The sequence below is a fragment of the Dendrobium catenatum genome, unplaced genomic scaffold (assembly GCF_001605985.2).
Source record: "Dendrobium catenatum unplaced genomic scaffold, ASM160598v2 original_scaffold_183010, whole genome shotgun sequence".
Taxonomy (NCBI): Eukaryota; Viridiplantae; Streptophyta; class Magnoliopsida; order Asparagales; family Orchidaceae; genus Dendrobium; species Dendrobium catenatum.
In genome coordinates this window covers 181,090-197,514 of record NW_021501429.1, presented here as the reverse complement: position 1 = coordinate 197,514, position 16,425 = coordinate 181,090, and the positions used below count along the sequence as shown (strand labels likewise).

At 36.3% G+C, this 16,425-nt stretch overlaps 1 protein-coding gene across 4 annotated transcripts in view; it reads left to right on the top strand.

The window, feature by feature from the left end:
• LOC110109290 (calmodulin-binding transcription activator CBT-like) overlaps positions 1-16,425 on the top strand; it is a 142,168-nt gene that overhangs the window by 57,739 nt on the left and 68,004 nt on the right. For all 4 annotated transcript variants that reach the window (XM_028692354.1, XM_020840285.2, XM_028692355.1 and 1 more), the window contains one exon: positions 2,524-2,698. In XM_028692354.1, coding sequence (XP_028548187.1) covers positions 2,524-2,698 — 175 coding nt within the window. The remainder of the gene's footprint in view (positions 1-2,523; positions 2,699-16,425) is intronic.

The following is a 16,425-nucleotide window of genomic DNA, read 5'->3' as shown; positions in this document are numbered from 1 at the left end:
ATTAACTCCCCTTATCATTATTGGATTAATTTGAAATTTCAAATTAATCTCCCTCCAAAACCACTTGAAGCTGAAATTAATTTCAGTTTTCTAAATTCCTCCCTCTCCCCCTAGCTCACGGCTAAGCCCTCCTCTCTCGAAATTACCACCTCCACATTTCTCCTCCCATCATTGCTTGTCCGAGTTCCACCAAGAGAAGATTCTCCTACCGCCAAATACATCCACACCGCAGGGACATCTCATAATCATGAATGGCCGATCTAGAGTGTAATTACGACATTGCATACGATCATTAAGGCGACATTGATGTCATCCGATCGTCGTTCTTTGACGTTGGATTTGGCTTCGACCACACCGTTGATGATTACTTGAATTGGATTCTTCCCCACCTTGTGGACATCCTCGACGAGGAACTTCCGACTGACTAGTGGATCATCAACGGCCGAACACCTTCTCCAAATCCGACTTCCTCCCCGGCGGCTAGCCCCCTTGGCATTACTTGTCTAATAGTGACATTGTTGAGTTTGTGCGCCATCCTCTTCCGCTAACCGAGTGAAGCCAAGAGTGAAAGTGAGGGACTTCGAGGTGAAGGATCTATATCTTAAGCCTCAGATTTTTGTTAAGAGTCATTTGCTTTATTACTTATCTATTGAATTAATTTTGTTTGTTTCAAGTCGCTTCTAAATGTAATTGACTGACGTTGCTTAGTTCTTCCATTAAACTTCTTATGATTCATCTTGGAACGCAGTTGTTTAAAATTAGCAACGCAAGTTCACAATTATTAATTTCTAACAAGCAATTCTTGCATCGTATTACATCACCTTGTCTTCATCCTCACTTCAATTAGAAGAGAAACTTTTTTCTCTGCAACGGAGTTCAAGATTACTAGTAATCTTTTGGATGAAATCGTCAACTAGTATCCATGAATGGCCGATCTCGACACTGACTACGGACTTCCGTACGACGAACACGGTTTCGTGCACATTCTCCATTCAACCTTCTTCGACGTCAACCCGAGGATCGATCACACGGTTGAGGACTAGATAGAGCGCATCTTGGACACCTTGGTTGAAGCAATTGATGAACAACTTGAGATCGTCGAGTGGAGGATTGCCGCCGATCCTTGACGGAGGTTTTCTACTCTTCCTCCTCTCGTATTTCTTAAGCCTAACCCTTTGTTGTGATTTGATTGTAGTCACGAAGGATGTGTTCGCCCGATTATGCTAAGCTTAGTAAACGTAGAAATTTGAGCGCATTCATTTGTTTACTAATCTTATTGTTAGATTAGGGATTTCCATTGAAACCTACTTTGCATGATGTTATTTTCCTACGATATTTTGATGATTCAAATCTCTTGATGTACAACTTAGCCTAAACGAAAGTGACCGCTCTTACGTTTTGATTCTTCATTTTTTTTGCTAATAGTTCTATTTGTTAATTCTCTAATCAATAAGTTGTGCAAGCTCTTAATAAATTCATTGCAAGCATTGTAGTCCTACATCATTATTATTAGTAGAATTCAATTTGGATGGATGAAGTGGAGGAATGCATCGGGCTTGTTATGTGATAGAAAAGTACCACTCAAACTTAAGTAAAAATTCTATAAGTTGATTGTTAGACCTGCAATGCTTAATGGCGTAGAATGTTGGCCATTAAAAAAGAAGCATAATATTAAGTTAAGTGTTGCAGAGATGAGGATGCTCAAGTGGATGAGTGGCTTTACTCTTAGAGACATGATACAAAATGAGCATAGACGTGAAAAGGTTGGAGTAGTTCTAGTGGCATATAAGATTAGAGAGAGTTTCTTTTGATGGTTTGGTCACTTAAAACGTTGGCCTTCGATGACCTGGTTAGGTAGTATATGTATTAGATTTATCCTATGTTAAGAAAAGTAGAGGCAGACCTAAAAAGACTTGGTTATAAAATATTAGAATGACCTTTCTTGATTAGATTTAAATGAGAATTTGACTCTTAATCGAACACAATGGAGAAAAAAAATTCATGTAACCAACCCCATGTATTGGGATAAAAGCTTGATGATTTTGTTGTTGTTCTAGAGAATGTGATGGATTTTTCTGTAAAAAGCTTCAAGATAGTTGCTGGCTTAAATTTTTTTGTTAACTTTGGCCAAGTTTAAATTGATTATGCTAAAGTTACCCCATAATTCTAAGATTTGACGGCTACCATTCTAATGTGAGTTTTCAATGTTTGTGCAAGAACGTATTGGTCACCATATGTTACCTAATTGGTTTCTTTCATGCCAAGTTATTTCATACTATAGTTTCATGTCATGAGCAAATCTTCTATCAAATGTACTTGTTGGTCTTCATGTAAAACTTTTAGTTTTAGAAAAATGCTGCTTATCTTAGAGACAGAGAGAGAACTTTGTTTTTTTATTTCCCCTAGTTTATTAACTCCATGATGAAGTATTTCTTATCGAGCCAACTTTTCAAGTTTTGGATTATGATCTTCTCTTCAATAGGATTTCATAATATTTTGAATTTTCTTGTTAATTTTACCCAGAACGTACCTGCGCTCGTGGAATACAAAGAACCCTTTTATCTGGCAGGAATGATGTCCGATAGTTCTCCATTAACTCCAGTTAACTCAATATCTGGATCAATGCAATCAGATTCGTCTGGATCTGCAGCCATGTCAGAAGAAATTAATTCAAGAGAGGATCAGGCCATCTTTACAGGTGTGAAAGTACATAAATATCTGGTATTTGCATGTAGTTCATGGTTTACTCACCTGTTTACTTATGGTAGCCTTATCTAATATAAATTTATGATATTTTCATTTAGTATGTCAACAAGTTAATCTGTCATGTTTTGATGCTGAATTGAGGGGAAGAAGCTTGTGACAACTCTCAGTCCAAGAAGGGTAGGGTGGGTTGACCATTCTAATATCAAGGCTATATAGAGGACCTTGATTCTTAGAATACTGTGGTTGACTGGTGCGGTGAATGTTTTATAAATATGCATGTGAATTTATGACAATTGCAAGAAAGTCAAAATTAACTCTTCTTTTTATTGTGATTGGCCTAAGCCAATTAGGGTTTGATTATTTGAGGGATTAACTCGTGATAGTGATATGCTTTAGGAGATAATTGAATGTAGCAAACAAGCTCACAAAAATTTAGCACTTCCCCTTAGTGATGTCTTTGTCTCCATAATTTTTCTTCTCTTTAGCTTTGAACCTTTCTCATATTTTTTTTTCCTTTTGCTAACTACTCTTATTCATCTTAAAGAATCTCCCTGGAAATAGTTCCTATGAGTAGTTCCCCGTTGTTCCTCAACTTATTTAGTTGAGGGAGAAAATAAGATGGAGGAAGGAGAGGGGAAGAGGGATGTTGGCTTATAGAGGGAGGGAGGGATGGATTTATGGAAACACACATGACTTGGAATTTGAATTAATATTGGACCCTACAACAAGGATAATTTTGAGAGACATTTTCCTTGAATTTGGAGCAAAATGTTAACTGTTCCCCTTATAGTTATCATGCATTTAAAATCCTCCTAATTCTCTACTTATAACTAATCCATATTAATGGATTTTTTAAATTGGCCTCACCATGCATGCATGAAAATAGGAGAGAACGAGTCTTATAATATTGCTCCCATATGATTTCTTTTCATGCAAAGGTAGCCTTCATTTTTGTAGATTTTGAATGCTCAGATCCTCTTGGATGATTCCCATCTTTGGCTGCAAATATCTCATCCATTTTAACCTTCTTTGGTGGCACCTTTGATAGCTTTAGCCTTACATGATAAATCTTGATTCTTCCTATCACATTCTGCTATAATGCCTCCCCACACCACAAAATGATGTGATGTTGGGAAAAATTTTGAGATTAACATTTGGTTGTCATTATCTTTCAATTCAAATATCACTTATTTTCATTAACAAAAGTAATATTTTATGTACCCATCAAACAACACCAACATCAAGTCTTTATCTCACTATGTGGGGTCAGCTATATAAATCCTTTTTTCTCCATTATGTTTTGTTAAGAGCAAAATTCTTATTTAAATCTGATAAAGAAATGTCATTTCTAATATTTTCTAACCAAGCATTTTTAAGTCTATCTTTGCCTTTTCTTGACATAAGCCAAATCTAATACATATATTCTTTTAATCGATCATCAGAAGGCCGCCATTTTATGTGACCAAACCATCTATGGATCCATCAAACCATGAGTTTAAATTGCTACAATAATATTTCAGAAGTATATTGATGTGATGCATGAGTTGAGTTACACATGATTTAAGAAAAGAAAGTTAATTAAAGCTTAATCGTTCATAATTTCATGCTTCAAGTCCAAATCGGTTACAAAAATTCGTAGAGTTCTACTTTGCTTAGGCAAAGAAATTACAATAAAAGAAGATAGCCGGGCGATTTAAGGCAATATAAAGAAAAATAGTAAAGTTAAAAACTAACAAATTGAATCCAACAATTAATAGGGAGCTGTTCACCTTGAGACCTCTTCTCTCTTTCCTACGAAACTAGGTTGAGCGGCGGAAGATCGTCCAAGCTAGTAGTGAGGTTGCCACGAGGAGGGAAGAGCCCATGATCGTCGCCACGGGGAAAGAGCTTGGAGGTGGAGGAGGTGCGGCAGGATGACCTTTAATGATCCACATGTAGACGGAAAAGTGGTCGTCAATGGAATCCAATAGTGTTGGTAGAATCCGATCCAAATATTCGTCGACGGTGTCGTCGAAGTCAAAGCCTACGTCGAAGAAGGGTGATTAGAGAATGTCAACTCTTCCTTGGTTGTCGTACTCAAACCCGAAATTCCACTCGGGTTCCTCCATGCATCATTGAGGGGAGAATGGGTGGTCGCCGCGAAGAATTCTCCAAAGGGGAGAGGGGAGGCCGACGGGATGTTGAGGGAGAGGGAGGCCGGCGGTAGGTTTAGGATGAGAAAGGGTGTTAAGTTTTTTTAGAAAACTGAAATTGATTTCAGTTTAGGGAGTTTTGGAGGGAAAACTTGGGATTTAATTTTGAAATCCCCAAATTAAGGAGGCGAGTTAAAACTTTCTCAATGGGGAGGCTCAAGGAGGCCGGCGGCTTGATTAGAGGAATAGGATTTGAAATTAAAAACTGAAATAATTTCAGTTTTAAATAAGTTCGGAGGGGGTTATTTTGAAATTAGAAGTTGAATTTCAAAATAGGAGTGGAGGTTAATTGTGCAATTAAGAGGGAGCCCAATGAAGGGGGCCGACGGCATCAAGGAAGGGAGAGGAGAATTAGGGATGAGGTGGAGGATTCCAAATTAGGAGGATGACTAGGAAATTGTTGTTTCATGAATCCAATTTCATGAATGTGAGATTGAATTCAAAATTCAAAACTTTCTTAAAATAGAACGTCCAAATTTGGAAAATAATTTGAAATTTGAAAATCAAATTCCAAGCGAGGTTAGGAGGGAAAGAGGTGGTGGTGGAGGGAAGCCAGCGGCAAGGTGGACGGCCGGTGGGGGTTTTGGGATGGCCAACGGGTGGGGATCCCAAGGGGACGGCTAGTGTGGGGAGGGGGACAGGGGGCCGGCTGCTTCCAATGTGTTGTGGTAGATGATGGCGTTTGAGGATGAGGGGAAGATTCTTGGATGCAAAAACTAAGAGAACTCACAAAGAGATCTCATGCGAATTACTCACAAAGAGCTTCTTGAACTCACAAACAGAACAAATCATAGAAATTTTTTATTAATCAATCAATAATCCTCATACAAGAAACAAGAGCCATTTAAATAGACTCCACATGACACAAGTACAAAAGTCTAAAATGCCCTCCGGGCTACAAAAACAAACTAATACCCTCAAGGGTAAAATGGGAATACTGAAAAAAATAAATGCATAATACATAAAATGCTAGTGCAAATAAAATCAGTAGTAGAGGCTCTCCATCATGACCGTCGATCTCCGATGCCGTCTCTGATAGACGCGCCGAAATCTCTTGTCGATGACCTCATCATATATATTGTATGGAGTAGCCGACCCACATAGTGGGATAAAGGCTTGTTGTTGTTGTTGTATATTGTATGATCTCCTGAAATGTCAAGCTCAACTCCAATACAATAAAATACATCTCAGATTATATCAAATTAAAATGATTTGCTAAACCTCTAAAAGAGGGATTTCTACTATAACTTCCTAAATAGATACAAGTCTAGTAATACTTCCATATATACATCTCTTATTACGAAAAAAACTTGAAAATCAAAACATATCATAGTACTTGATCCTAAATGATGCTCAAATCAATTTGAAAATCTACCTCTCGATTATGCCCTTCCCCTTGACCAGAAATAATCCTGATTGGTACATATGCCTGGCAGATTATTATTACTCCTATATAAAATTCAATTGCATTGCCTATAGAAATAACTGTTCCAACACATACTCATCACAAAAGACAAACTGGGTAAATAGTTGATCAATATAAATAAAGTGTTATTAATAATGTATTTCAATCATTGTTGTGCTTTATCACGTCATTTATAATGTTTTTATTATTCTTATCATGTTCTTTTTCATTTGATAACATTTCATACTTAAACCGTCAATCATATGCATAAGTGCATTGAGAACCATATCATGCATATAAATTATATTCAGATCATCATTTCAGTTCATCAAGTATTTATATCATCATATCATTTTATTGCATCCATAAGTCATTTCATTCGAGACTTGCAATGCTTTATGGCACAAAATGTTGGACATTAAAAGAGAAGCATAATATTAAGTTAAGTGTTATAGAAATGAGGATGCTTAGGTGGATGAGTGGCTTTACTCTTAGAGACAGGATACAAAACGAGCATATATGCGAAAAGATCAGAGTAGCTCCAATGGTAGATAAACTTAGAGAGAGCCACCTTAGATAATTTGGTCACATAAAACGACGGCCATCCGATGATACGGTTAGGAGAGTAGATGCATTAGATTTGGCTTATGTTAAAAAAGGTAGAGGTAGACCTAAGAAGATTTGGTTAGAAAATTTTAGAAATAACCTTTCTTTATTAGATTTAAATGAGAATTTGACTCTTAACAGGGCATAATGGAGAAAAAGGATTCACGTAGCCGACCCTACATATTGGGATAAAGGCTTGATATTATTGTTCTAGTTGTTATTACATAAATCATTTCATTCAATTTTGAAATATGAAATAATAAATGGTCACCTAACAAATGCCCAAAATAATTTGTAGCATTTATTGTTATATTTGAATTGTCATTTTGATGTCCGTTGAAATCTCTCCCCTAGAAACATAATAGCATTTCATGTGCTACTCAGATAAATTGTCACGCCCCATACCAGGCCTACGTTAACAACCGACATAGAATACAACAACAATGACCGCCCATAACTTAAATTACTCAATTGTATTTATTATGATACAAGAGCTAACCACAAAATCAGATAAGATGGAAATCATAACCTATGATATCAATTATAAGCGGAATAGTCTACTTTCTTTGCCAATAACTTTATTTTACGGAGCATCTTTCAAAACCCAAAATAAGTGGCCATTAACAAGCTACTAACCTCAAAGAATCTTCTTTCATTGACAAAAAGATATAAACAAAATACAAACAAAACCTGACTCTATTGTGGTTAAATCTTCTCCTTCCCTTATCCTGCAATAGCCAGAATAATCATCTAGTGTGCAACATTGCCCAAAAAGATATACGTCTCTAGTTCAATCTTCAACCAATGAATGTAAGAATACAACTACTTATCATTACTGCAGAATTAGGTATAATAGGTCACAACATAACATGTGAAAATAATGTCATACATACACTTTTATGCAAAATTCTATATACATTTCATGAGATCAAGTGAGCCGCATAAATGAAAATTATATATTTCGTCTATACAGTTTAACATGTCTGGTGTTTTCTAATATATCTCCCACATTATCATAGGCCATTCATTTCGTAATTCCTTTTTTCAGCCGCAGAAGATGTCATAACAAGACATTTAGGTCTACATCTCTCGCCTATAGTTTCTTGAGGTCGCACTGCCTCTTGAGGTCTCTCTGCCTCTATTGCCCGCAGGCTTGCTAATCGAGGTCACATTGCATCTGCTTGGTTGCACTGCACATCAGGGCCGCATTGATCTATCCACCTAACATCTGACATGACAATCTCCAAAAATTATTTGATCCTTGCAAATACATATTTGATTTATGTGACATAGTACAGGAAGTTATGCATAAAGTGAAATGTTGCATAGATTCTCATTTCATGCTAATTCAAAAAAAGTTAAAAATACAAAGCCATACGTCACCCACTACTAATTCAATAGTTGGTACATAAGCATTGTTCAATAACTCACATATTGTAATAAAACAAGTATCTTATCTTTATGTAGCATTGCCTCACCCAATTGGATACCTCATGCTCGCATACGCGTATAAGGTACCTCTCAATTTTCCTTTTGCATGACCAACTTAAGCTATTTCCTCACAATTTTCCTTTTGCATGACCAACTTAAGTTATTTCCTCACAGTTTTCCTCTTATTCTACACACCCTGGATACAATTCCACTAATGATTTATACACAATTATAATAAAATAGAGTACAAAATAAATTCCTTATAATCAGTCTTACTAGATCACAACAGCCAATATCTTCTTTTCCTCCCCTTCTCTTTCTAATCTGCCCCTTCTTTTAACATTTGCTTCTTTCATCTACAGCAGCAACTACAATTCCAGCATCTCCCAACAAATCAGGATCACTGACAGCAACTCCCAACAGTCGTTGGATCACTCACAACTCCCAACAGCAGCAGGATCACTCACAGCAACTCCCAACAGCAGCAAACTCATCCACAAAACTCCACACAGCATCCAACTTACATACAGCCCACAATCTAGCCCTTAAAATCTATACTAAATTGAGCACACCCAAAGCATTTATCTCCAATAGTTGCTCCAGCCGTAGCTACCAGCTCCGCTCCCAGCCTTCTCCATTTCACATGTGTTCCACGCTGCCAAGACTCCATAGAACAGGAATTGAATGCTCAGTTATGTGGGAACCTTAGATTAAAGCACTAAGCCATTTTTTTAAAACTTTAAAAGCACTATCTAATGGAATTACCATCTGCCCACCTTTTCAGCCAATGCAGGTCGTGGAACATGCTTTTAAAAAGTTTCACTGGTTGCTATAGTGATTTACAGCTAATATAGTTTATTACTTAGGAAAAATACAAATTAAATTTAATTCCCTATCTTTCCATTCTTCAATATTCAACATATATTTTTATATGTTGAATTGCTCCATTCAACGAGTAGAACTGATGAGGACATCCATAGGAGATTTCGGCACACTTATCATCAATGGGGCCGTCGAGCGACATAGGAGATTTCAGCCATGATTCATAGTCTTTATTTTTGATGTTTTATTTTATTCATGTCATTTATATTTCATGTTTTCCATTTGTACCCCTATGAGGGAGTTAGTGCTTATTGTAGCCCAAGGGCAATGTCATCTTTATGTTTTTTTTTTCCGGTGTATATATAGGCTTGTCATGTAATCTTTGAAAGATAGTTTATGATGAAATGAAAAAATGTAAGCTCTTGTTTCTTTGTGAGTTCAATCTCGTCAGATCTCTTAGTGAGCTCTTGGAGAAAAATAGATCTCTTTGTTGAGTTCTAGTTTTCGTCCAGCTTAATTTTGTGGAAATCCCGATTGAGATGATAATTGAGGTGAGTGAATTCAATAGCGCTATGAATCCTAGAAATTCACTTTCTCCCTCCTCTTTGCCCTCTGCCGCTTCGTTCAATACCTACCTAAGAAATGTCCTCTGGCCATCTGGTGGGCTGCAAACATCTTACATAGCAGGCTCGACTTAGCAGGATTTATTCCCACGTTCGGCTCCGGGATAAGTTCGACGGCTGGATATCTCCAGCACGCCCCGCCTTGGCCCGCTCTCTCTTTTGACTCCTCTCCTCTGACCAGCCGGCCACCCCTCTTTCGAGTTTACAACATTTGAATATTTAAATTTTTCATGAGCCATTAAAGGTTTCCTAATTTAACTCCCTAATTTATGCAATCAATTTAATTGAATTTCAATTTCAAATTTGAAATTCAAATTGATCCAATTGATTGTCTTCATATTAGGAAGTTTTCTCCTCTTAAGAAATCTGAAATTTTATTTCAGATTTTTGTTAAATCTGTGATTAAGGTTGTGGTCCTCACTTAATTAAAACTCAAGTCCCTCTCTCCTATTCATGTGGCCGGCCCCCTTAATGGGCCCTCTCTCTTCCCAAATTCCATTATTAGCTCCATTAAATCAGCCCCAAACTTCTCCATATTGTCTCCCCCCTCAATCCTTCATGGAATTAATTTGAAACCTTCAAATTTATTCCCTCCCACTCAAATAAAACTGAAATAATTTCAGAATTTTTCAGTTTTATTTCTTGGAGCCTTTCTCTAGTCAATCCTCTCAAGTACCCAAGCCAATCCAACCTTCCTCCTCCAACCCGCCACCTCCTTCCTCCCCATTCCCCTCTTTGTGTTTCTTCCCTTCCGGAAAGGATGCATGGCGGATCCCGAGCTTGATAACGGATTGGTTTTCGACATCTACGGAGACATTCACCTCACCCGTTCACCGTTCTTCGACGTTGGATTTGGCTCCGACGACACGGTTGAAGATTATTTGAACCGCATCCTTCCCACTCTCGTGGACGTCATAGACGACTAATTCCAAGACTACGACTGGACCATCAACGGACATCCACCCGCTTCCCCACCTTCACCGCTGCCGCTTCCCTCGCCACCACTACGGATCATCTGTGCCGTCTACCTTGGAGTGATCTTGTTTCTCGTATGGTTCTTCTTCCTCCTACAATCTTAGAAGTAGAAGAGTGACTTTGAGCCTCAAGGTGAGACGATTACTTTGTTAACCGTCGGATTCTAGTTGGCTAATCATTTCATTACGTTTTCTTAAGTTGTTATTTTAAGGAACTTGCAAATTTAGTTGTAACGGATTGTCTAATGCATTGTTGACTTCTTAGATCTTTCTTGAGTTTTCAATTTTGAGAAGTTTTAAATTTATTTTTATCATTGCTCCAACAAATTTTATTAATTTCTAAACAAACAATTCCTGGTTTCACATCAAGAACACTATGATATCAAATATTCTGAATTTCGTAAAAGTTGAAATTGTTTTTTATATTCAAATGAATTCAAGTATGACTGATGCATGCAAAGGGGGGGTCAAAACAAAATGAATATTAAATATTTTGGTTTTGACTTCTGTTGGGCTTGTTAGCTCATTAATACTTTTGAGCTAAAAAATTAGCTCATTACTTCTTAAACATTGGCTTTTCTTCTTCCCCCTCTTTTCTATAATTTATATTGCCTTTTCCTTCCCCTTTTGACCCTTGAGCTGCTGCAGTTTTTCTTCTCTGGTTTTATCATTCACGGTTTGCTGGCTGCCCTCTTTACTGCCGTAACTTCCCCCCTTTACCATGAAATTAATGGTGGCTGTTGGTTTCTTGTGCTTGGCTGTAGGAATCGAAATTCCCTCCTTGGATTTGCTGTGCCGTTTGGGGTTTCTCTGTGCTGGAACCGTGGCCACCTCTTGGAATTTTGAGGTGCCGTTTGGGATTTCCGAAGTGAAATCTATTGGCCTTTTAATACCCATTTATGAGTAGAATTGAAGAGTCTTTTTGGGGCTGTTTTAGGACAGTTTCTGGACAGATTCTTGTACAGAAATCTGGACAGAATTTTGTCTTTTCATTTATCCCTTTTAATTAAATTAATTAGTGGTTATAATGACTATTTGTATTCCTCTTTTATGCCTATATATAGAGGAAGTTTTGTGGCTGTTTTAGAAAGTGTGATAATGTGATTTTTGGGACAAAACCTGAGTGGTTTTTGGCTTTGGAAATCCTGCGGGCTCTTTCTAAGCTTCTTTCTCATCCCCTCCGGAAATCCTGCGGGCTCTTTCCAACCTTCGTCTCAGCTTCTAATACTCTTTCGTACTCTCGAAGTGACACCCCCACCTGTTCCGTCTTCTCTAAGGTGAAGCACTTTAGGGTGGTCTTGCTTGAGTCGTTTAATTTCTACGAGTCAAGTGTTTGTAAAGTGTCATGAAATGTAATAGTTTTCTCTAATATTATTAAAAGTATCTTTGTTTTATTTTTATGTTTTTTAGAATTTGGTGGATTTCTTAGCAATTTTAATATTTCTTTTATATAGGAAGAGTCTTTAATTTTTTGTAGATAAATTTGGTCCTCCCAAATTTTGATTGCCTCATATTTGGTGTCAGAGAAGTTTAAAAAGTCTAGGTGTTTGGATTCTTGAGTTTGCTCAAGTTCTTTGTCGTGAGTCTTATTTTGAAGTCATAAAGTTTTAATTATAGGATTGAAGTCTACCTTTAAAGTAATCTAATCTTTGGAGTACTATTTTTTTAGTCTTCTATATTGAACGTCCGTAACAAAATAAAAAAAAGATTAAAAGACGAAGAAAACAGACAAAGAATTCATGAAGATCCAACAGGTAATACGATGACAGAATGGATTCCTGATATTCAGATAATCTGGAATAAAACGAAGCCATATAAAACTACGTCATAGGAATGCATGTGTACAGACAAAGATACTGAGAAGAAATAAGTCTACAAGATAGTTCTGCAAGAACGAGAAGAGATCCTTGAAGAAATAATAAGCAAAGATTCCAGAGTTGAGATTGCAATCTTCATTAACGCTTCTCCAAAAGAAGGCAAAAAACTAACTCATAATGGGTGATGAAGTTAACTTACAAGATAGGGGAAGTATACATGGATGCATGCAAGAAGGGGGTCGAACAAATGAATATTATATGGTTTCTTGAACTTATGTTGAGGCTCTGATTAACAAGCTCATTAGTAACTCTTGAGCTAAAAAATTAGCTCATATAATTCTTAACATTTATTGGTTATTTTACTTCCCACTCTTTTCTATACAAAAATTTATATTGCCTTTCCTTCCCTTTTTTTGACCTTGGACTGCTGCAGTTTTTTCTTTCTCTGGTTTTAATCATATCACGGGATTTGCTGCTGCCCTCTTTACTAGCCACACGTACTTACCCTTACCATGAAATTAAATGAGTGCTGATTGGTTTCTATGTGCTTTGGTGTTAGAACCCAGAAATTCCTCCAATTATGGATTAGCTGTGCGTTTGGGGTTTTCTGTGCTGAACCGTGGCGCTAACCTCTGTTGAATTATCTTGAAGGTAGCCTTTGGGATTTTCTGAAATGAAATATGTTGGCCTTTTAATAACCTTTATGAGTGGATTGAGAGTCTTTTTGGGGTGTTATTAGGACAGATAATTCTGGACAGAATTCCTTGTACAGACTCTGGACAGACTCTTATGTCTTTTATTTATCTTTTAATTAATTAATTGTGGTTATAATGAATAATATTGTAGTTAAACCTTAATTTATAGCCTAAGTATATAAAAGGAAAGTTATTGTGGCTAGTTTTAGATAGTACGTGTAAATGTGATTTTTTAGGCAAAACTGAAGTGGTATTATTGGCTTTCGAAAATCACTGCGGGCTCTTTCTAAGCTTCATTTCTCAATACCCTCCGGAAATCCTAATGAGGGTTCTTCCACTTACGTCAACTCGGCTTATAATCTCTTCTTCTCCGCAAGTGACCACAACCATGATAATCTCCTCTTCTCATAGTGGCACTTATGGGGTCCTTGCTTTGAAGCCGTTTAATTTCTAAGAGTCAAGTTTGTAGGATGTGCATGAAATGTATAGTTAATTTCTCTAATATTAAATAAAAAAGTATTTTGTTCACTAATTATTTTTTTGTCTTTTTTATAGAATTTGGATGGAATATTCTTAGCATTTTAGATATTTATCTTTTATATAGGAGTCTTTAATTTTGTGATAAAATTTGGGTCCTCCAAAGTTTTGATTAGCATCAATGACAATTACTGCTCAATGAAGTGGGTTTGAACCTAAAAATCATTCCTATAATTGCTTTTTAGTATTCTCAATATACCATAAACTTACATTGATGTGTACCATTCCCACTCAACTGTGTTAAGAGAACTCATCTTTTTTAATTCATATAAATTAAGCTCAACTTATTCTCAGGAAAGGTAGATATATCTTGTTAGATCCACTGTTGATTGATCCATAGCTTTTACTTCCCTAAACATGAAACATAATATGATATAATATACATTTTATATGTCTAAAGGATAACTATTCATCATGTTGTACCCTAAAATGTTTCATTGTGTTTAAATGAATTGCAAAGCAATAATTACTAACTTTTCTATGTCATTGGTATAATATATGTAAGCTATTACTAAATAGTGCCACTCAAAACATAAAATAATTTCATATTTCAACATGAAAGGAAATTAACATCTCATCTAAACTTCACCATCTCCAAAGAAAGCTAAAACTCACAATAACACCTATCCTTAGATAGGTAAATGAACAAGTTTAATTTATGTTGTAAAAATAATAATTTAAAATTGGTCTATGCTACGTAGAGAATCGAGGAGAAAATATACATAATTGAGCGCACACGGATCTGACTCAAAAGTAAGTATAATTATTTTCTTTTGGTTAGTTTCGTTCATTAACTAAATCTCTTAAAAGTTATAATGTATTAATGGGGACTGCCAAGAATATTCATATTAACCATACTTCTTAATAAAATATAATCTATTTTAATCTCTATTATACAGGTTCAGGTATAATTTTTTTCAAAGAAAGAACGGGCTTCACTAAAGAATTAAGTATCTGAATCAATCAACTTTAGCTGGGCGGAGTTAGCTTTGGCTCCATATTTGACAACTTGTCAGGGCAGAGAAGGTTCATATTCTTATTGTAATAAATGGTCAGAGCTTTTTATGAAGTTTTAACATTCTTTCCCAAAGATGTGCATTGGACCTAGACCTGCGATGTGTAGCATATAAGCAATCAGCTCATTCCAATGATGTAAGTAATCAACAATCCAATGAATGTAAGTAAATAGCCAGCGTTCTTAACGCACCAATTGTAGTTTTTTATATTAGATAATATGTGAGAAGGTACTATTGTCCAACTTCATTTTTCAATGTTTTCGACATGGTAGCTATGAAGTCATAGAATTCATATTGTTCTGTTTAAGGAAAATGCTAAGCTATCTTGGTAACTGTTGCTGAACTAATTTAAACTATTGATTTGATATTTTCAATTTTTGCCGATCCAATAAATTTAAATCCAATAATGCTTGGAACATGATCATTTTACTTTTGCAATTGCTTATTTTTTTTCCACCAACTATCGATTTAGGACATTGAAGCTTTTAAGTTTATACTTATTTCAATTTCATATGCTTTGAAGTTTTTTGGAGTATATTGTTTAGTTTAGTAACTGTGTGAATTTAACATTCTAGGTGTTAAGAACATTATGGATAACCCATTTGATGAGAGGATTCCTCGATAGTAATTCACTATTTGCGCTCCATTTTTATTTCAACACATTGATATACACATATGTTGAATTAATAAAAAAAAGATTTTATAAAAAAAAAAACGGGAAATCGAATGACGGCACATCGTCAAGACACACCCTTTCGGACCATTCTAAATCGATAAAAGAAGGAAAATGGAAAAACTTAACACATTTCCGTTACAAATGGCTTTCCCACGCTGCGATCAGCTGCGTGAGTACGACTCCCCGCTTTGTCTGCTATTTTGGCGAGGAATCTCCCAACAACCCAGCACTTTACTCTGCCCTAATGGTGGTCAGATGCGTGGTTAAGCACCATCAGTGTCGTTGCAAAACCCTTGAGTGATACAGCACTGCACATTCGATCAGCTGCATTGTGCGATCAAACGCGCTAGAAGCCGCTCGAAGACGTAATTAACGAATAACGAACCGAGCACGATTGTCGCTAGGGGTGTTGCCCTTCATAATCGCATGATTCATCTCCTTACTCTAATACGCTTCGCCGGCATGAAATATGCCATGCCTTGCCTTGGATCCACTCTGGCTCGTTACGCCTGAATAGAGAAAACCCGCAGCTCAGTACTGTGTCCGCGTCGTGAGGGATTGGTTTGTCCGCATCCGCCACAATTTTCCCTCACCATTGTTTTTGTCATTTCCAATGTAAGGCAGAGAGTTTCCTTCGTATTTTCAATCTTTTATTGCCAAACAAAATAGCCAATTCAAGATCGCCCATGAATAATAGAGCTTTGTGCATTTCAAGAAATATGTAATTAATAATAAATAAAATAATAATAATACTATAATTAATAATAATAATAATAATATAAATAATGAAGCAAATAGGTACTTTTCGATTGAAGCTACGCATTTTAACTTCTTTGAATTCGGAAGCCAGTTTTTTTTAAGAGAACATGCAGTTGTAATTATATGATACCGGGTGGGATGAATATGTAGTTTGAAGACCTCACAG